Raw genomic sequence first — 21,920 nt, 5'->3', positions numbered from 1 at the left:
TAAAGCTGTCGTCTTCTCGCGGCTGCCTGTTTTGCGCCCATTTTGGGTTGGTTTTTTTATGCCAGTTCTTGTCAGGGTTGCGACAACAACGTAATGCTTCAGGCCTAACGCTTTACAAAGCTGCCTGTCGCGCGTGGAGGCACACAGCCTGGTGGACCGTAGCATTGAGGTGTTGCACTTTGCTTCCCTCATTCTAATTAGCCTCGCATGAATTGAAATTACTCGTTCGACTCAAGGAAGCGAGCTTCGTTCACGTGAACTTAGCATCAGAGTAGCCGCCCGATCTTTTGCTAGTCGAGTTAATCATCATACCACGTAGGTGATGCACATGCAGAATTCCTCTCCCTTGCACTACTTTAGTGTTTGCCGTGTGCGTTGAGGGTATGCAACGTGAGTGGAGCTACCCCTGGTTTGCTGTTACCTGCATATTGTCTGCGCTGCCGCCCCGTACTACGATCAAGCCACCCCGGGCAATGGTGATGCTTGTGGCCAGTTCGGCACAGCGACTTTGGTGGCCGCCTGTATCCGGCTCGCAACCCTCAGCGGCAGAGAAGAGCCAGTGGTCACCAACAGCTGTTGTGGCTCTCGCCAGCAGGGCGCGTCGGTGCGAGCGACGCTTGCTCGTACCTACTAATGCATCGCCGTTTCCGGAGTCCTGGCCTGAAATCGTGCCGTCGTGTCTGCAGAGCTTCTGCTGTGACCAGCGGACGCTAGTGGTTTACCCAAGGACAATGTCGGCTCGCATGTTAATGGACAGCATGCGGACATATCCTCAGTGCAGCCACTGATGCATGTACTACTCTGTTCGCGAAGCACACGTTGATGTTAGACTATGTGATATGTTTCGTCGTAATATGTAGTGATTTAAAGTTGGGGGGATGTGGGCACGTGCGACTCTCACGCGTCCCCTGATATGCTGTTTTCTCGCATAACTCCCATCTTCTGTAATCCGGCTTCACCGCGTGGCTTTACTGCGGGCGGTCGGTATGCTTGCAGGGTAGTACAAGAGATGGCGTGAGTGATGCTCTGCTAATGCCACCGAACGGCGGGGTTACTTGTGTACAAAAAGGAGACGGCTCTTCCTCTTTGGCTTGGGTTCGGCAGTCGGCGCGGACGTTCTGCGCATGCGTCGATCCATGCTTCTGCGAGACCGTCTCGTGAGGCTTACCCCGGAATGGATGAACACGATTGTTCGAACACACCACCATTTGCGAGACCGTACGCGCAAACGACCAGACGTTGATGTCCAGCATGGGGCGAACATATTCGCTCGTTATCCGGTCCTGGTGAGTCAGGCTTCCGCAATTTGTCGCTTCCGCGATTTGTCGCACGCCCACCGGCGTATATTGTAGATAGCAACTCAGCTAGCAGGCATTAGTCTATGAAAGGTGCAATAAATGCCCTTGTGATTGTTTGCACTACTGTGTTGTCGTTCCTTTGTCCCAAGAGCACGGGTGAGAACCCCACAATTGATAGCTCCTCTCCTATTTATTGCCAGCCGCACCAGACTGCCTTGGCCAAGCATCTTGGCATTTCTTGTGTGGAGCCAAAAAGAATGGCCTAGCAGCAGCATCCACCCACATGGATGGCTACCTGTGCATGCACAATGGTTGCTTTGACAACATGTACCATTGGTGCAGTTGCAGTCGGTTGCAGTGTAGTGTTGAATTTTCACCAAGCCCGGTGCCAACAAAGTGACATTGGCATAGTTTGGTGAACTGAGAACATCGGAGCGTAACTTGACCTTTAGTGAGGGAGCGTTTGTTAAGTAGGTGGGATGCTAGTTCATCTCTTCAGTGTCCGAAAAAAAAAAAAGAAAACTTACTAGACTAACCGAAAACAGCTACATTTGCCATGGGCAAGAAAGTGTAAAAGTCGTTCGTTACAGTTATTCATTCAACTGGGCCTGACTGGTTATGTTGCCCTTTCAAGCTGCAAGCCCTGATAGGAGTGAAATCTATTTTGCTGTTGAGAGGAAAGATGTGGATGCAAGCAAGTTTTGTCACAGCAGCCATCACAGGTCGGATTGACCAAATCAGACGCTTGTGTAGGGTTTCTGTACACTACTGTGCGGAACTACTTCAAGATAAAGGATAGCAGAGATATTTCTTGTATTTGTGATGTGTGATAATGTTGATTTACCAATCAAGCATTAAACTGCCCACATTTTCCTTTTTTCCAGTTTGACATTGAGCAAGAGCGTCGCAGGGAGAAGGACAAAAAACGACCAAAGCCAAAAGCATCCACTGGTGATGTATCGGTGAGGCCTTTGTTCCTACTGATCAGCTTCACTCATTATTAACGTTAAAGGTGGTGTCATGAGGAAAATTATGGCCTCATTTACTGTCGTGGCTCTCGTGAGCTGCACTTGTGTTGTGGAATGGTTGAGCAGGTTGGCACATTTTGATTCTCTGTTGCAGTTTTCAATAACTAATGAAATTTTCAATAACAGCAATTTATAAGTGCATGTTATGGTTAAAGTGGGGCACATAAGTAAAAGTGACAGTATATGCATAAGTCACCCTTCAATTAGCTTGTATTAAGAGAAATTGTCAGGCCCGAATCTAGTGAGTATTATGATTGATGGCTGGACACTGGCTTCCCATGCGCATTTTGTCTTCCTTCTCTGCCCCATTAATGTCGGCCCTTTTTTGTTTCAAGCCTGCCTTTTCGTACCTTGAATTTTTGTTCTTTTCATTGTCGTGCTGGCACTGTGGTGTCAGTCTGTTTCCAGTGCATAAGTGCCTTTTTTTTCTGTTTTGTAGACTTCAAGGCACAGGTTCAGGATCTTGTTGGTCTACAGTGAAGTCCTGATAATTCGAAATGTTAATTTGAATTGACGGATAATTTGAACTTCTCTATTAGTCGCGGTAAAGTCCTAAGTATAATTTTTTTTTACCCAGATCATCATCACCATCATCATCATCATCAGCCTAGTTACGCCCACTGCAGGGCAAAGGCCTCTCCCATACTTCTCCAACTACCCCGGTCATGTACTAATTGTGGCCATGTTGTCCCTGCAAACGTCTTAATGTCATCCGCCCACCTAACTTTCTGCCGCCCCCTGCTACGCTTCCCTTCCCTTGGAATCCAGTCCGTAACCCTTAATGACCATCGGTTATCTTCCCTCCTCATTACATGTCCGGCCCATGCCCATTTCTTTTTCTTGATTTCAACTAAGATGTCATTTACCCGCGTTTGTTGCCTCACCCAATCTGCTCTTTTCTTATCCCTCAACGTTACACCGATCATTCTTCTTTCCATAGCTCGTTGCGTCGTCCTCAATTTCAGCAGAACCCTTTTCGTAAGCCTCCAGGTTTCTGCCCCATGTGTGACTACTGGTAACACACAGCTGTTATACACTTTCCTTTTGAGGGATAGTGGCAACCTGCTGTTCATGATTTGAGAATGCCTGCCAAACGCACCCCAGCCCATTCTTATTCTTCTGGTTATTTCAGTCTCATGATCCGGATCCGTGGTCACTACCTGCCCTAAGTAGATGTATTCCCTTACCACTTCCAGTGCCTCGCTACCTATCGTAAACTGCTGTTCTCTTCCGAGACTGTTAAACATTACTTTAGTTTTCTGCAGATTAATTTTCAGACCCACCCTTCTGCTTTGCCTCTCCAGGTCAGTGAGCATGCATTGCAATTGGTCTCCTGAGTTACTAAGCAAGGCAATATCATCAGCGAATCGCAAGTTGCTAAGGTATTCTCCATCAACCTTTGTCCCCCATTCTTCCCACTCCAGGTCTCTGAATACCTCCTGTAAACATGCGGTGAATAGCATTGGAGAGATCGTATCTCCCTGTCTGACGCCTTTCTTTATTGGGATTTTGTTGCTTTCTTTGTGGAGGACTACGATGGCAGTGGAGCCGCTATAGATATCTTCCAGTATTTTTACATATGGCTCATCTACACCCTGATTCCGTAATGCCTCCATGACTGCTGAGGTTTCGACTGAATCAAACGCTTTCTCGTAATCAATGAAAGCTATATATAAGGGTTGGTTATATTCTGCTCATTTTTCTATCACCTGATTGATAGTGTGAATATGGTCTATTGTTGAGTAGCCTTTACGGAATCCTGCCTGGTCCTTTGGTTGACAGAAGTCTAAGGTGTTCCTGATTCTATTTGCGATTACCTTAGTAAATACTTTGTAGGCAACGGACAGTAAGCTGATCGGTCTATAATTTTTCAAGTCTTTGGCGTCCCCTTTCTTATGGATTAGGATTATGTTAGCGTTCTTCCAAGATTCCGGTACGCTCGAGGTTATGAGGCATTGCGTACACAGGGTGGCCAGTTTCTCTAGAACAATCTGACCACCATCCTTCAACAAATCTGCTGTTACCTGATCCTCCCCAGCTGCCTTCCCGCTTTGCATAGCTCCTAAGGCTTTCTTTACTTCTTCTGGCGTTACCTGCGGGATTTCGAATTCCTCTAGGCTATTCTCTCTTCCATGATCGTCGTGGGTGCCACTGGTACTATATAAATCTCTGTAGAACTCCTCAGCCACTTGAACTATCTCGTCCATATTAGTAACAATATTGCTGGCTTTGTCTCTCAAGGCATACATCTGATTCTTGCCAATTCCTAGTTTCTTCTTCACTGTTTTTAGGCTTCCTCCGTTCCTGAGAGCATGTTCAATTCTATCCATATTATACTTCCTTATGTCAGCTGTCTTACGCTTGTTGATTAACTTCGAAAGTTCTGCCAGTTCTATTCTAGCTGCAGGGTTAGAGGCTTTCATAGATTGGCGTTTCTTGATCAGATCTTTCGTCTCCTGCGATAGTTTACTGGTGTCCTGTCTAACGGCGTTACCACCGACTTCTATTGCACACTCCTTAATGATGCCCATGAGATTGTCATTCATTGCTTCAACACTAAGGTCCTCTTCCTGAGTTAAAGCCGAATACCTGTTCTGTAGCTTGATCCGGAATTCCTCTAGTTTCCCTCTCAACGCTAACTCATTGATTGGCTTATTGTGTACCAGTTGCTTCCGTTCCCTCCTCAAGTCTAGGCTAATTCGAGTTCTTACCATCCTATGGTCACTGCAGCGTACCTCGCCGAGCACGTCTACATCTTGTATGATGCCAGGGTTCGCGCAGAGTATGCAGTCGATTTCATTTCTAGTCTCACCATTCGGGCTCCTCCACGTCCACTTTCGACTAACCCGCTTGCGGAAAAAGGTATTCATCATCCGCATATTATTCCGTTCTGCAAACTCTACTAATAACTCTCCTCTGCTATTCCTAGAGCCTATGCCATATTCCCCCACTGACTTGTCTCTAGCCTGCTTCTTGCCTACCCTGGCATTGAAGTCGCCCATCAGTATAGTGTATATTGTTTCGACTTCACCCATCGCCGATTCCACGTCTTCATAAAAGCTTTCGACTTCCAGGTCATCATGACTGCATGTAGGGGCATAGACTTGTACCACCTTCAATTTGTACCTCTTATTAAGTTTCACAACAAGACCTGCCACCCTCTCGTTAATGCTATAGAATTCCTGTATGTTACCAGCTATTTCCTTATTAATCAGGAATCTGACTCCTAGTTCTCGTCTCTCCGCTAAGCCCCGGTAGCACAGTACGTGCCCGCTTTTTAGCGCACTGTATATGCTTCTTTTGTCCTCCTAACCTCACTGAGCCCTATTATATCCCATTTACTACCCTCTAATTCCTCCACTAACACTGCTAGACTCGCCTCACTAGAGAACGTTCTAACGTTAAACGTTGCCAGGTTCACATTCCAATGGCGGCCTGTCCGGAGCCAGGTATTCTTAGCACCCTCTGCAGCGTCACAGATCTGACCGCCGCCGTGGTCAGTTGCTTCGCGGCTGCTGGGGACTGAGGGCCGGGGTTTGATTGTTGTATTCATATGGGAGGTTGTGGCCAAGTACTGCACCAGGGTGGCCAATCCTGCTCTGGTGAGAGAGTGCGTTGCCGGTTCTGGTCGCCGGGATCAGGCCGCACTCCAGCCCTGTTTGTGCAATTTTCTCAACACGTTTTTTTTTTGTATTTTCCGGTGGAGAATTGCGCGGCACCGGGATTTGAACCACGGTCCTCTTGCACGGGAGACGAATACTCTACCGTCCCCGCAGTAGTTAAATTAAAAAATTAAATTATGGGGTTTTACGTGACAAAACCACTTTCTGATTATGAGGCACGCCGTAGTGGGGGACTCCGGAAATTTCGACCATCTGGGGTTCTTTAACGTGCACCTAATTCTAAGTACACGGGTGTTTTCCTATTTCGCCCCCATCGAAATGCGGCCGCCGTGGCCGGGATCCGATCCCGCGCCCTCGTGCTCAGCAGTCTAACACCATAGCCACTGAGCAACCACGGCGAGTCCCGCACGAGTTGTACGCCTCATTTAACCTACAGTGGTGCCCTATTTGATCAGTCAAGGTTGACCAATCTGAGCTCGGTTATACTGCACGGATGGCACTCTGCTAGAGAACCTGGTATTTATGACTTGCACATGTGTCGCCATACCTAATTGAGGATGTATATAATTTTCTTTTTTTTAGGAGGGTTCCCGTACAGTCATAAAATAAAGGAAAAGACATTAGAAAGAAAGAAAAAAAGGAAAAAAGGGGAAAAAAGGAACATGAAAGGTGATTTGAACTCATGACCCTTGGATGTTGCCCGGAAAGATAGCTCAGTCGGTACCTTGCTACAAATGTTTTGCTTCCATGGACTGCCTTTTCGACAAACCCGAGGCAAAGGCATTGTTAGCTACCGTAATGTCACAGACTAAAAATAACGAGGAGAGACTTATGGGGAGGAGCCGAGAGGGAACAAGAGCAAGCAGATCAGCAGGTACTCTGTCTTTCCCACCCGGTTTTTAAGGGAGCAGAAAGAAGACAATTTGGTTTCGCTTGAAAACCAAAGCATTTCAAAGAGGTCCCATTTCAGTTTCTAAGGGACATTCTTCTGTATATACTTATCATGTAATCCCCATTTTTGTCATGAATAAACTGATTTTAATTCTTATTGATAGCAATAGCAAAGCATTAGGCAATTACACGATGTAAGGATTGTAGTTTTGTCACCGATATAAATTACACTAAACGTTGGCTTACTAATTAACAAACATGCTGTCATGCCTGCACGGCCAATCATGAACAGATCACACTCGACACCTGTGGACACTCCGTCACAATGCTACCATGATGAATAGTGCCGGCCTCAGATAGCGAACACTTCGTGCTCTCTCTCACTTCAATGCTTGTCCAAGACTCAACATTATGCAACCTCCAAATACTAGATTCACAGGAAGACAGTGCACATAAAGTGACCAGTCATCTCGTTTCACCCTACCTATGCACGCTCCACAGATTGCCGCTAAGGTACGTAGTGTTGCCCATAGTACGCACTCAGCATGAGCACAGTAACATTGGATTTCTCCTCTTTCTGCACATGTGTGTGAAAAAGTGGCTGCAATCCAATTTTGATGTTCTCGTTACAACCAGGCAGACAGTCATGCACAGCTGAAGCTGAGATAGAGGAAGAGATGTGCATACTTGATCATGTGACCTCCTTCATTTGGGTGAGATGGCGATACACATCAAGCCAGTATCTTCCTCGGCCTTCTCTCGCACTTTCTCACACACCCACAGCAAGCAGCATACAGACCGCGATCTTACCGCATTTGGACTTCATACAGAAGCTCTAACACATCGGGTGCTCATAGACGAAAGATAAGACTTTTTCAAAGTGAGCCTCATGACAGTTTTGGTTTTGCTTGTGATACCGAACAATTTATTGGGTGCTGTACTCAAAAGGGGGCTCTCCTTATTTAGAACTCAGTCTTAGAATAAACTTACGAAAAATGTGGGTGCACAAACAGAATACAAAAGCACAGCAGGGCAGTTTTTCTTTCTTGTGTTATTTGTGTTACATTTAAACCTCAATACCGTGAACATCAACATAACAAAAGTCTCGCTATACTAACGAAGTATTTAACTTTCAATAACTTCTTGTCCATAGAATACCTTTTAATTTGAACCTCGGTACAGTCAAACATCAATACCATTATATAGAATTTTTGTTGTATTGAAATTCAATATTTTATACAAATAAGTACAGTCGCCGATCAATGTTTTTTTTACTCCAAAAGGGGTCGCAGAATTTTCCGAATTATTGGGCAGTCGCAAAAATTTTCACAATTGGGCCATAATAGGGTGGTTACGAGTGCCAGCGCGTGCAGTGCAGGTTGCGCAGAGAGCAGTGCATTGTTGGTGTCCGCAGCCAGTGCCCACAAATTAAAAACGAAAGTGTAAAAAAATACAAATATTTGTCAAATTATTGTCTTGAGAAAAAAAACGGCAGTTTTGCCAGAAAGGCGGAGCATTGACGGTGATAGCAGAGACAACTACACGAAGTAAGGTTCATAGTTTTATTGCCATCACGTGCACTCATGCAAGCATTGAGATCTCACTCGATCACCACAAGCTCGCTGTCATAACATGAGCCAACATTTTGCACTGTGTATCGGAAACTTGAGATTATGCGATGCACATCAAGGCACCAACCGTCTCGGCTCCCTCCTTGCATCTGCTGCGAGAGATTACCTGCAAGTTGCCGCATATGGCGCCCACATGGATGACACAACAAGGAGACGGGCGTACTAGGAAGAGAGGGCAGATAGGCGTCAAGTTAGGCCCCCATAGAGCATGCATGATCAGGTTACTGTGCGTTCACTTCATCTCCATCCACTTTGTGCAGAAGGAATCATAAGCTTTCGTATTTCTGCAAGTGCTGTGAGCTGCTGCACTCCCCACGGCTTCTGCAGGTTGTTTACCAATGTGACAAATAATGCAGCAGTGTTTCCTGCCTACCGTGTCCTAGTGTGTGCACTTCGATGGCATCTTTATCTCTCGCTTTTCATGTTGAAGGATGCTTGAAATAGCTTTTGCCTCAGCCGACACTTTTATGGTAGTTTGATATACCTATTTTCTAGCCATACAGGCTCCAAGTGCATGCTTGAAATGACCGAAAACTTTGTTAAATTGAAACAGTGTCCCAAAATTACTTCGTTAAATTGCAAGAAAATATATGCAGTTTTCAAGGGAACTAAGATCGAGAAATGAAAATAGTTTAACATCGTGAATTTCGTTAAATTGATGTTTTTTATATCAATGTTTCACTATACAATGAAGTGTTTTTACATGATTTCAATACAGTCAAACCCATTTATAACAATATTCAAATGCCACGAAAATTCCATTGTTATAACCGATAATTGTTAAAACTGGGTTGCATGAAAAAAATCAAAATAGGGGGATGGCAAAGCTGATCTCAGCAAACTATAATGACGGGGAGGCCAGTGCCTCTCCCTGCCAATTTCCTCCATCTGGCTGCTGATTGTGCTTTAACTGCTTCCTGGGGGCTCCGATCACATGTAACAAGCTGCGGCTGTCGACGTTAAAGAATGGCACTGCTGTTACTGCAAAGAGGGGTCACGAGTGACAAACGATATGCGAGCACCACCGAGGCAGCGCTTTGGTGGGCCCAAAAAGGGGCCTTTTAAAAAATGTGAGGAGGTTAGCACAGCAACCTGTCGGCTTCAGAAACGCTGAGGCAAGATTGCCACAAGCGTCTCGCCATGTACGTTGCAATGCATTGCATGAAAAAACCAGATGTCCGTCAGCCTTGCCGACATCCTTCTTCAAGGTATCCAGGTGCTTCATGTAGTGCAGTGGAAGGTTCCTAACGAAAACGAAGCCCCAGAGGGACTGAATCATCTGCTGGGCCTCCTGTGAGGACAACGGTAAGACAGCCTGCCCTACCACGTCATCGCTGCCGTCGTTGCCGTTGCTATCCGATACAAGCATGTTCGCGATGATTGCCTCATCAGCTAGAAGCACTTAGTTTCCAAATCTATAGCCATGCGCTTTCTTTTCACCGGCAACGTCGTGCATTGCTGATTATTAGTGGGCGGATCAGTCATCTTGCGTTTTGGCGGCGAGTCAAAAGAGGCTGAGAAACCACATGGCCAGGAACGATTTCGATGCAACCAACAAAGACGAACATGGGCGATTACGTTGTTTACAGAACCGCGCCATAGTGCGCTGAATGAGGAGCCAGCGAGCAAGATGCGAGCAGCGCAGTTGGCGCGGTTCATTCGTGTTTCGGAGGGTGGCGCGGCGTAGAGATATGGGCGCAGCCATGCAAAACATACAAAAGTTGACGATGCAACAGCTTCTCATTGTTATAACCAATATGGTATGGATATGGTATTGTTAAAATTGATATCGTTATAAGTGGGTTCGACTGTAGAACGAAATTTCACTGCCACTGAGAAGAAATACCTAGGCAATAAATGGAAACTTCCACAAACGCAGATGGTTGAATGATTGTAGTACATATGGCTGTTTGCGAACACGCCTCAAATCGCATGCTGTGTGACCGAAAGTGACTGCCAAGCGACTACCGAAGTGGAGCAACATCATGTTCCAAGTATGACAAGGTCTTCTCATGCACCATGTGCCGTGTGCTTTGCCTGCAAGTGAAAGGTGCCAGGGTGAGGCAAGAAGGATGGTGGCTTGATGAGCGTTGTCTTTCGCCACTTCCTGCGTGAGCAAAGGGAATGAGGGGGAAGGTAGTGAGCTCTCAGTAGTACGATCAGGTGCATGCAAGGAGTATGGCGGGGCGGGGTGAAGGCAGGTTAGTGCATGTCTCCTTTTCTAGCCCAGCCTGGCGGCGCATGGCTGTTGGCATGACTGAGTGCATACACGGCCCTTGCAACCTGTTTTAGAGGTAATCTGCTGTGTGTGCAAAGACTGGGCTAGCTGAGATGCCATGTCGTCATGTGCGCTGTCTTCCTGCGTGTTCAGTGCTGGAGGTTGCCTAATCTGTAGTTTCGGAGACGTGAGGCAGAAGCATTCGCTCCTTACTGCCAGCGCTTTTCATGGTAGTGTAGTCCCACTGTGGTCGATGCTGCCAATCAAGGGGATGGATTGGACACGAAAAGATTGACTTCGCTTCGTACCACTGAGATGAAGATGTCAACTCTGCATTAAACGGTATCTTTCGTAAAGTATTTTTTTTTTTCTCGTTCAAAGGCATTTTTAATACTATTAGCCCCGAGAACGAACACGAGCGGCGCTGCGAGCGCCGCTCGCGTGACGTCAGGGCACGGACTCGCGCCTGTCGTCTGCTACAGTTCGGGCAGTGTCCGGGCGCTTTCTGCGGTGTTTTCGTTTGTTCGCCCTCGTTCTCTCTGCTTGTATACTTATGGTGGTCGTCTCAAATATATTTTTACGACGTCTTCCTTTGCGAACATTTATTCAAAGAGCTAATTTCTTAGACAACAATGCAGCTCTCGAAGACAACGCTATAGTGCCAGCCGAAGCGACGCAGACCAGCTCATCGCGGGTTTTTCATACGCGGATAGACAATCGCAAAAGCATAGCCTATAGGAATCCAGTTATGATACCATACCTCTCGCGGTGCAACAAGTATTTCAGAAAGCTGGCTATATATGAGTTCTACAGCAGTTACGTTGATTTTATTCCGCTAAAACAGGTTTGCTCACAACGAATAGTTCATGGTATAATATCGAATTTTTGCATTTCCTCACAGAAACGCTCGGCAGTAGCACGGGGACTTAACTAATACTGGAGCTTAGATTCTACACGCCTCACTTGCTTCTTTAACTGCTTGTCAACATTAGGTGGTTCTTCAGGTGTTTATTTTTTTAGGCGGCGGAAATTTGAAGTAAAGTTAATGAAGGCTTACGGCTATTTACAGAGTACAAATAGGAATGCACCAATATATATTCCCTTTTCCGTGCTACACGTTCAACTCACCTCTTTAGAGCGCGTTTGTTAATGATTAATAATGTATGCTATGTTCCTCTTTTTTGTCTATGTTATCAAGTGTATATCATTTATTTATTTCAATGCCGCAATGTGTTTTGCATTGTTATTGTGGAAATATTTCACTGTCCTTTCATATATTGTATAACTGCAATGTTTTATGGACACTATATAAATGTAATTTATATGGCGCTTGATGTGTTACCCCATGCAGCCATATTGTACCTAAGGGGGTGAGGTCAACGTTACTAGACTAGCTTCAGTTGTAAAACTCCCCGCCCGCGCGCTTACAGCCGCTGTCGCCACTTCTGTGACAGCCGCCAGAGGGCAACGCTGTTCCATCGGGCTCCACTGCAGACGCCTCGTCACAGCCTTGAGCTCGTGCGGACGGGTAGTTTGCGCGTGTTTCACGCTCGCTGGCGTTCGCCCTTGTCCGAATTAGTGATACCACGAGAAAGCGGTATCCACCTACAGCAATAAGATTTATCGCGCCAGTTCGCTAATACTGAAAGAAGGGTAAACTGCACAAAAGGAAGAAACGCATACAGCCAAGCGCAGAAGCTGCGTTTCTAAATGTTGTTTCTTCCTGTCGTCTTAACGTTTCGCGCAGTTTAGGCTCACGAGCCTGAATATCTGGCCAAAGTGCGTGATTGTAGGATGATCTTCATCCCCACCGAAGCTTCTCACCACGCCAAAGAAGCGCTACAAAAAGAAAGATGAGGTTGGTCTTTGTACACACAAGCCACACACACACACAAAAGAAGTCGGATTTTTTATTCCGTGAAGATGCTTAACAGCGAAGGTGAAACATGCGGCCCCTGTGTTTATGACTGGGTTAATCCCGAGGGTTCATTAAAGTATTTCTCAGTTATGAGGTTACACAATCGGCTGCGAGAGAGAACGACGTCACTGATGGTATGTCCGCAGTTGTCGCTTGCGTTCGATGTCTCGAGTTTGCTCGGCGGCGTGGTTAGCAGCCTTCGCCTGCGATTTGCTGCTTGTGATTCTTCAAAATTAAATCTTTCCGTTAGGTATGACCACGAGTGGCTCATACTCCCTTAAGCAATGGCTCATACCCCAGTAAACGCGGCCTCCCCATTACGACGACAGAAGTGAAGTGAAATTATACGCTGGAAAGATGGACGGCCACACAGCCAGCTGTGGAAGACGATGACGAATGCGGGAGCAGTGGCACGAGCGCGTGCCGTTGATTTCGCAGCGAGTTCTCGGTCGGCACGAGGAAGTGTCACGCCGAGCGAAGTGTCGCATTGCTGGGAGCACAGAAAAAGTGGTGCGCCGAACTGTCGACATCGTCTGCTGATATTCTTAAGAAACTCGGCGAAGGCTACAGTTTCACGGATGACATGCTTGCTGAAATTCGCCGGCAACAACGAACCACAGAATACACCAACGCTGCACCGCGTGCTTAGTTTGGCCCGCCCGCGTAGCCGGCTAGTGAGGAAGTGAAGCCGGGCGCGACTGCAGCGCCACGAACGCGCGGGCGGGTGGCGGTTCCGCGCAACGGCGCCGAGTTTTATAACTGAAGCTAGTCTAGTAACGTTGGGTGAGGTTACCTCAAGCCGCGTCTGTGCGACTTTTTTCCCTCATCTACCTCCACTTACCACTCCTCTGTACATGTGTGTGTGTAAATGGAAATTATTAAATCAAATCAAACTCACTTGAGAAATTTACTGGTGCTTGCTGCTTGAGGAATATACATGACGAATCTGTTTGGCGAACTGACACAGGCTGCTCGGCCCAATTTTTTTAGTGAAGTATGCCTGCTGGACCGCATCGCTGCAGCCAGAAAGAAGTCGAAGCGTCATTGATTAGTAGTATGGGACATATTGAAGATATCGAAATTCCCCCGGTGGAGGGTCAGAAATCAAGTGAAAGTATATGCAAGGCTTGTGGTGCTTTCTTTATTAATGTTTGCGATTGGATTGTAGCAAACTTAATTTGCCTGCAAGGTTCTCTTTTATGTACCGACGAAGCGAATAGTTATCAGTTTGTATAATTGAATAACGCTGGATCGAGACATGGTGAGACAGAAGGTGCTTGAATTTTCCTTTTGTATACAGGAAATCTAAGCTGCGGTGTAGTAGCTCGAGAATACTTTAGCCATTCCAGTTGGCGCTGTAAAAAACATGCTTTATGGTTTTAATTCGAAGTTGTAGTGAACTGATGGGTTTCGCGAACATAGCGTGCCTCGCCATACGGACAGTCGATTGCTACCGTTACGTGATCAGGGGTGTGCCATATTGTCGATAAAGGCTACTGAGGGCCACTATGAAACATTTCATCACTTTCAATTGAATGGCTCTCGATCTTAACAATGAAACTTTTCTCTCAAGTGATTGCTACTATGGTGTTTGTGAATTAACTATGTAAATACTCTACATGACGCGCCGTCGTGTTAGCAGCCATGAGCAATTCGTTTTTTTGGAGGCCTGTTTCAGAGGGGGATGAAAGTAGCAGCAAACTTTTTCATAAGAAATGCGCGCCTAACTATTTTTTTGCGCATTAATGAACGGCCATATTTGAATAGAACAACACACCAGAGTAATAGGAATCATGATGAGAGCTTCGCTGGGCAGTGTCTTTCTAAAATCAGATAACATGTTGACGCCAATTACCAAATTTTTCTTCCACGTAAAATGCAATGCCTCTCATAGCTAAATACTAAAGGAATGTTAAATGTTTAGCGAAGCATCATACACAACTTCGCGCGTTGAATTTGCAGATATTCTTTTTTTAGTCAAAATTTACCGATAGACACGGCGCATATATGCATTGCAAAACCTAGTAGACCCCTTTAACGCTACTTAGCTTGCGATATCCAAGCCGCAAAGCTTCTCGACTCACACGCTTTTGAAGAAGAAACTGTGGTTAAGGTATGGCAGCTGAAAGAAGCCGACGTATTCTTCAATACGTACGGCTCGAGCCACCCATGCCCCAAGCATACACGAAGGGAACGAGCACGCGCGGCAGCCGAGCGAGCCGGAGCGAGCGGCGTCCTGGCCGTGACGTCACTCGCGAGAGGGCGCCACTCCTAATTCTCGGGGCTAATACCAATTTTACGGACATTCCAGTCGCATTTTTGTCATCGATGTCGCTGCGATGTTCCATATGATGTCCAAGGGCGATAACACCGTCACAGGGCTGCGTATGCTGTATGTGTGAGTGAAGGCATGTGAGGGGAGTCAACAATGGTGTCTCCATCTTGTGCACGAATGGGAGGAAAGCAGAAGGAAGCACGCTAATTTCGGGAAGGAAGAAAGGGAGGGGTGGCGTTGTACTGCATATTCTGTGGCTGTGCATGCCGTACCTTGAAAGCGATCTACACTGAGGGCAGAGTCTAGGCACTTTGACAGCTCGTACCTTTGTATGTGCTGCATTCTTGCCGCTCAGTTTGCGTTGAAGTGATAGCACCAAGGCCACTTCATTCGCTGTTGCTTCCACACTTCCTGCCAACGTTTTGACAGCGAGTGTCCACGCTCATCGAGTGTGATCTGTTCATGTTTGCCTGTGCTCATTGACCATGCTTGTTAATTTAGTTAGTAAGCGAATGTTTGCAACTCTATACGGCCAATAAAACTAATAGCTGTCTATTGCTTCGGCATCGCAACTGATGCTTTGACTTTCAGGTGAAACTGTGACTTTCTTTGGATTACCCAATAATTTGAAAAGTTTTGCAACCCCTTCCATGTAAGAAAATCCATTGATGACTACTTATTTGCATAATAGGTGGAATTTCAGTATTATGAAATTTCAATGTAACGATGCTAATTGCTGATTTTACTGACTTTGTTATGTCAAGGTTTAACTGTATTTGTATTCTCTGCTTTTCTTGTGCTTTACTACCTGTACCTCTTTTTACCCTTTATGTATAGTGAATTACCCACTTTCTGTAAGGCATACCTTGAATCCTCTCACATGGCAAATGCAGCAATTCATGGTACACCCGTGAGCAAAAGTATACGGACCAGGGGTTGCGCGATAAAACCGATTTTTTCCTCTGCTTGTGAATACATCTTGAAGTTGAGGACTGCAGTCCAAACTTGACAATGTGAACTTTCCAGTGTACTCGTCATTTTCAGTTCATGCATGTCAATTACAAAGAAATTTAGTTTTTTTGGCGACCCTGTGGTCCGTATACTTTTGCTCACGAGTGTACATACATGAAATGCAGGGTTTGATGAGGCAGGACAAATAGAGGCCAAGAACTAAAAAACATGTAGCGGCACGGCGATGGAGCCAACGTTCTTAGACATACTCCAGTTTCGCAGCTCCGCTTGGGAGATGGCCGAAGTGGTGGTCACGCGAACTAGCGGCGCTGCGATCGCGTCTTTCGTCACTTTTTGTTTCGTTTTTGATAGAAGTTGCTCCATTTCTGGTAGATTTCCGGTTTCAATTTTGAGAAGTAGTTATTTCACAGTTCTTAATTTTGAACCTCTTTGTGAAAATTTGTCATATGTGAGCTAGGTATTGTAAATGCGTTTCTGGTAATGAACTTGAAACATGACTTCTGCTTTCACTTCTTGTTTCATGTTGGTTGCGCTGCATCGTCTGTCGTTATCCTTCTCCGTTTTGTAGGTGTTGTGTGATGCATCGTGATTTGTTCTCTTGAAAAGCTTCTTGAAGAAGCGTTTCTGCGTCTCATGACAGCAAGAAGTTCCCTATGCCGTGCTGTTTTGACCCCGGCTGCATCAGCAGCCTAAGACACGATGCCGCAGGTCACCATGTTTTCGACCCGCCGCAAGACGCTGGAGAGTTTAAAAGTTGGGAACGCATGCTACAGCGAAAAGACAAACGCCTCACAAACAAATCAAAAGTGTGTGAACTCCACTTTGAGGACGACGACATTTTGAAATACTACAAGCATGTTATGGGTAACAAAGAAATATTGATTCCTTGCGGGAAATGGATGCTTGTCGGCCCACTTCTTCGGCTCTTTCTTGGGCTGCCTGAGCACATCTCAAAGCCAAAAAATGTGAAGCGAAAGCGACGTCCACCAAAAGAACGAGCGCAAATGCCGGCAAGTACATAGGGCGAAGCTTGTAGTGATAGCGCTTCAACTTAATCCAAACCTGCTGTTGGGCTTGGAAGAAGGAACTTGAGAAATATGCGCTACACACTTCGTGCTCAACGAGCTCACGAACGTGACACTGCCTTCTACGCTCTGGAAGTTCGAAATTGTTGAGGACGACGCAACACAGAAGCGATGCGGAATATTTTATATGAGGCAACTGGTAGCCAGGCATCTGCGAGTAATGAAAACTGTTGTACTTGAAGAGGATGATACTTGCTGCATAAACGGCTACAGCAAAATTCACAAGAGGCTATTTCGAGCTGCGACTAGCATTGCAAATGTGGAAAGAATCCTGAGGAAAGCAGAGAGCTTGAACATGTGTGCGGGCGTGAAAGGCAGCGTGACACGGTGACATCAGATAGTATGTACCACAAGCAGTGCAATGTACTTACAAAGCAACTTGTCTGCGCACGTTGTCTACGTCTACAGAGGAAACTTCGACTGAGCATTGAGGCTCCGAGCGCAACGCTCAAGCAATATCAGAAACTACGCAATGTGAAGAAGAGGCTGCTTAGGGCGGCTGCTGCGCATCAAAAGCAAAAGAATGAAATTTTGCCTCTGAAGAAGGCTTTCTGAAATGCCCGATAACAGAATCGAGGAAGCGTTGGCCGAACTTCCTTGCATTTAGGACATCGTTTAAACTGTTGAAAGCAAAGTCTCCGTGTGGCGCGCGGTACAATGCGGACTGGCTTTTGAGCCCTCGAGCATATAAGCTTCAGACATGAATATGCTGCCCTTGCCCCCCGTGAGCCGTCTCACACAAATTCTGAAAGGAATACCATGCAAGTATGGTTTCAATCCTCTCTGCATGGAAGCTGTTGGAAAACAGCTGGGCAACAGAGCAGATGGGAAGAAATTCAGCACACTGATTTTGGATGAAATTAAGTTGCGCCAGGCGTACAATTTCAACAAGTCAACCTTCAAACTTGATGGTTTTGTGGACTACGGTGGTATTTCAAATGAAGGAACTGACCAACTTGCAGATCATGCACTCGTGCTGATGTTCGTACCACTTCTGGAGAGCTGGGTGCAACCGATTGCCATCTAGCTTTGCCACGAAAGGTGCTGCGCCTGGCAGGATTTTAGCAGAGCTGGTGTTGCAAGATGTAATGTAATTGCATAAACATGGTGATATGGTGATCGCCGTAGTCAGTGACGGAGCTGGGAACAATCGCTCGGTGTGGCAGCAGAATCAGCGGCAGCGTAACCTCACCTTCTCACAAGATTCCACATACATGCCTGCCTGAGCGCGCGTACCTTTATTTCCTGTGTGATGTGCCACATGCCCTGAAGTGTGTACGCAACCATTTGCTCAAGCACAAATATGGACAGGTGAGCTAGCGTAGTTTATTTCATATATAACCTGTGCTGATTGGCGTCGATAACTGGCAACCACCTCGATGGTCCGAATAAATGTTTTTTTTTTCTCTCTCTCTCTCTCTCTCGCTGACAGAGCAGGCGCAAGCAGCCAGAAAGAGGGCAAAATTGCTTTGAGCAAAAGTAGCTCAATATTACTTTTTTGTGCACAAAGTAAATAAAAAGTGTCACTGTGTTTATGGTTTGTTTTGTTCGTCAAAAAGAAAATGAATTCAGCTTTGACATAAATATGTTCATAGTATTTAACTTCGTCCTTGTCACTGCTCACAGATCACTTCCAACTCATTTGCACGTCCCAAAATATCCATGGACAACTATAAAAAATACATGTGTCAATTAAATTTATTAGGCGAAGAAGCGTTGACGGGGGTGGATCAATTCACCACATCTTTGTCTCAAGCGACTGCTGGGCGTGATGCGTTAATGTCCCTACGTCTGCACAGGCGCTCGCCGTCTTTAATGAATACACTTAAGATTAAGCAGCAAAAACAAAGCCCCCGCTGAAGGGAGCACCGTGGCGCTTTTATATGGAAAAAGTTGGTTGAGAAGCGGAATCGCAGTGCACAACCTCTCATTTGCGGTGTAGTTGCAGCTTCTAAAGACTAGCTAGACATGTCATTCAAAGGTCCTTGGCATAAAATATTGTTCGGGCAGCCAAAACACAGTCGTCAAAGAGCAAACGGCACAGGCCAGTTGGGGAAAACGACCCACCGCAGAGATGACATCGCAGGAGTAGACGATGCGCGCTGCGTGACAGATATGTCACTGCAGCGCCGATAGTGCACAGACACCATGAAGTCCCCGTTACTTACGCGCGGCAGGTTTGTCACAAAACTCAGACTGCGTATCTAAACTACATTTACCGACGGATAAGCGTTTACAGGCCTGTTGGTGCAAACGACGCGTCGCAGCAGGAGCAGACGACGCGCGGCGCATGACGAAAGACGCGACTGCAGCGCCGGTAGTTTCAGTGACACCCGTTTCGGCCACGTCGGCCAATGGGCTCGCATAGGGAGCTGCGAAACTGAAGTATGTCTAAGAACGTTGGATGGAGCTGCGCACCACCCCCGCAGCCATAAACAACTCCGCGGGGCGTCCCGTGGGCCTCTCGTAAGCGGACCTTCGCGAGTGTTGGACACCAGGCACACGGACACATGATCCGACTCACTGTGCCGAACGTCGTGCGCGAGCTCCCTTTTCTTGTTACTGTGTTTACTGCCTTCCTCTCGCATTAGGTCCGTGCACCGCACTTCTCTATGCTCCTTTTCCCTCTTTTCTCCTCTCGCTCTCTAAAGCCCTCGCCACTTCCGGCGCGCTGCGCGCGCCTGCTCAATTCTCTCTTTTGACAGAATAAACTAGACCTTGTTACTGAAAAGACGTGTGTCCGTCTCGTTTACCACGGCTCTACAAACATTTAGTGCAAACAAATATGTTGTTTCAGCTCCCACACGAAAGCCCAAAACATCCTTCTAATTTTTTCACCCTTTTTAATTTTTAGTTGGCATTCTCTTGTATTCATCATAGTATAGGCGAACCTTTTTATAAAGAACTTGGAAAAGTGGTTGTTGTATCAGTAGTTCATTATATGTGGACTCGGCCTTGTAAATGTTCAAAGTGACCACACTGAAGCTGACATCGCCAGTTACAGTTTGGCAGCACTTTGGTTCGAAAACCATATTTTCGGCGTCATTTTTGTATCCGGTCCATTCATGCACCTAGCTGCAATTTTCCATTAGGAACATCTGTCTAAAAAACGAAATGTGGTGCCTGTAGCTCTTTCAATATGGCGCCCAGTTCTGACCACCTGTCATTTCAAAATTGCAAGTGCAGCCACCATATTTTATTCAAATTGGGTGGCTCTGTGTGTGTGCCACTCCGCAATGACTGTAAGATACACCCAAGTATGTGAAAAACCTCGCGCCAGATTAAACAATGAGAAAGATGAAAAAGTTTCCTATTCGGGCACATACCATGTGGCGCATACCCAGTTGCCGAAATTGTATAATCAGCAAGGCAGCCACAGCCAGCACCAGCATCAGCCAGTCGTTGCAGTGGCAACACGGTATGTTGCTACATTTCTTCTATGCTAATCACATTATTGTCAATATTCATTGTGAGATGAGTTGATGTATTACTATGAAGCTGACCATAACTAGGATCCTGGGATTTCTTCGTGCATCACAAATAAAAAACAACGATATTGCGAAACATGCAGAGGGAGGGTTGTATGAGTTGCTTAGCTTCCACAGCATTCTCTGCTGTACATGAGCTGGAGTACAGTGCACCAAATTTGGTGATTAAAATTGACCAGACTTGTCACCTTTTCATCTCCAGCATCTTTTCGATGTTAGCAGCTTTGGTAACTGAGCCCAGGTTTCTAGATGGTTTTGTATCAGCTCTGCCAAGGTTCCTTAAGACCTCTGAGTCAGGTAACCCAGATTCTCCCCTAGCATTGTGGCAGCTGCCTGTCTGAAAAAACACTTTAGTTCTTGTGCAAATGTTGTCGCACTCTCGTTTGGATGCTGAAGCCTCGTTTGTAGGAACATTTCAGATCTTCTGATAATGGAGGCTGTTCTTGCAGGTGTCGTGCAATGTGAGCTCTTAGTTTTCAAATCAAGTGCAAATTCTAGGCTGAGATCAGATTGGCTTTGTCTTTCTGCTGCTTGCTACACATTCTAACTACTCAAACCAGTGGAAAAGGTTCTCGTGACTGCTGTGCAGGGTGCTCATTGTGGTAATGGCTGCTTTCGGCTAGTCTTTCCATGCTTTGGCTTGTTCTCTGCTCTTCGTGGCAGTTGCAGCTCTCGGGAGCAGAGGTACCCACCACCTCTGCAAGAAATATCAATACTTGCACACAAATGCAGTGCAAAATACAGGGAACGGAGACCCTTTAGTTCAGGCAAACTTGGACCCCACAAAGAAATCAAAGACAACGGCTTAATAGTTGCCTTTGGAATTGTGCATGTTATATATGACGGGTCGCGTAAATGAGCACAGGGTCAACTACATGCAGCTAGACTTAAAGAGTGGCATTGAACATGTTGCCATCCATTTACCAACAACCACGAAACTTGACAAGACTGACATGTCATACATTATTTGGCAGCTGTTATGGGTTATCTAGACACAAGAGAACTCCTCCCATTAGTGCGTTCGCATGGCAAAGCAAAACAGTAGCAGTAATCACACAGCATGAAGAAATGCATGGGGCAATACAAATGGTGCACGACATGGCACAGGTGCAAGGAAGTAATTTATTAAATGTTACAGGCAAGCTGAACAGACCACTTCCTGGTGCTTTATGCTGGTATACATTGCTAAAACTGAAAATTGTTAACGTTTACATTTCAACCGAGAGGTTGCCTCAGGTGTTACCTCGGAGCACACTGGATTCCTTGTTTACATGTTCAACTGAAGCAGCAGCTGCTACTAGAATTTGGACATCTGTGCATGTGTTGAGTACGTAGCCTCTTTGCACTGTCTCTATCCAACCAGACCTTTCACGCAGTACAGAGGTGATACAGTGGCACAATTGGATATGGCAAGCTAAAGCACAGCTTTGCCCAGCAAAGTCTCTTCTCGTTTGCCATCCTTGTGCAGTCTTGGACACAGCTTCACATGTCCA

General features: G+C 46.1%; 1 protein-coding gene across 3 annotated transcripts in view; it reads left to right on the top strand.

Annotated features, from left to right (window-relative positions):
* LOC139060739 (stromal membrane-associated protein 1) overlaps positions 1 to 21,920 on the top strand; it is a 208,475-nt gene that overhangs the window by 55,677 nt on the left and 130,878 nt on the right. For all 3 annotated transcript variants that reach the window (XM_070539806.1, XM_070539805.1, XM_070539804.1), the window contains exon 5: positions 2,183 to 2,260. In XM_070539806.1, the coding sequence (XP_070395907.1) occupies positions 2,183 to 2,260 (78 nt within the window). The remainder of the gene's footprint in view (positions 1 to 2,182; positions 2,261 to 21,920) is intronic.

Source organism: Dermacentor albipictus, chromosome 6 (genome assembly GCF_038994185.2).
Source record: "Dermacentor albipictus isolate Rhodes 1998 colony chromosome 6, USDA_Dalb.pri_finalv2, whole genome shotgun sequence".
Lineage (NCBI taxonomy): Eukaryota > Metazoa > Arthropoda > Arachnida > Ixodida > Ixodidae > Dermacentor > Dermacentor albipictus.
This window is presented reverse-complemented; position numbering and strand designations above follow the sequence as displayed.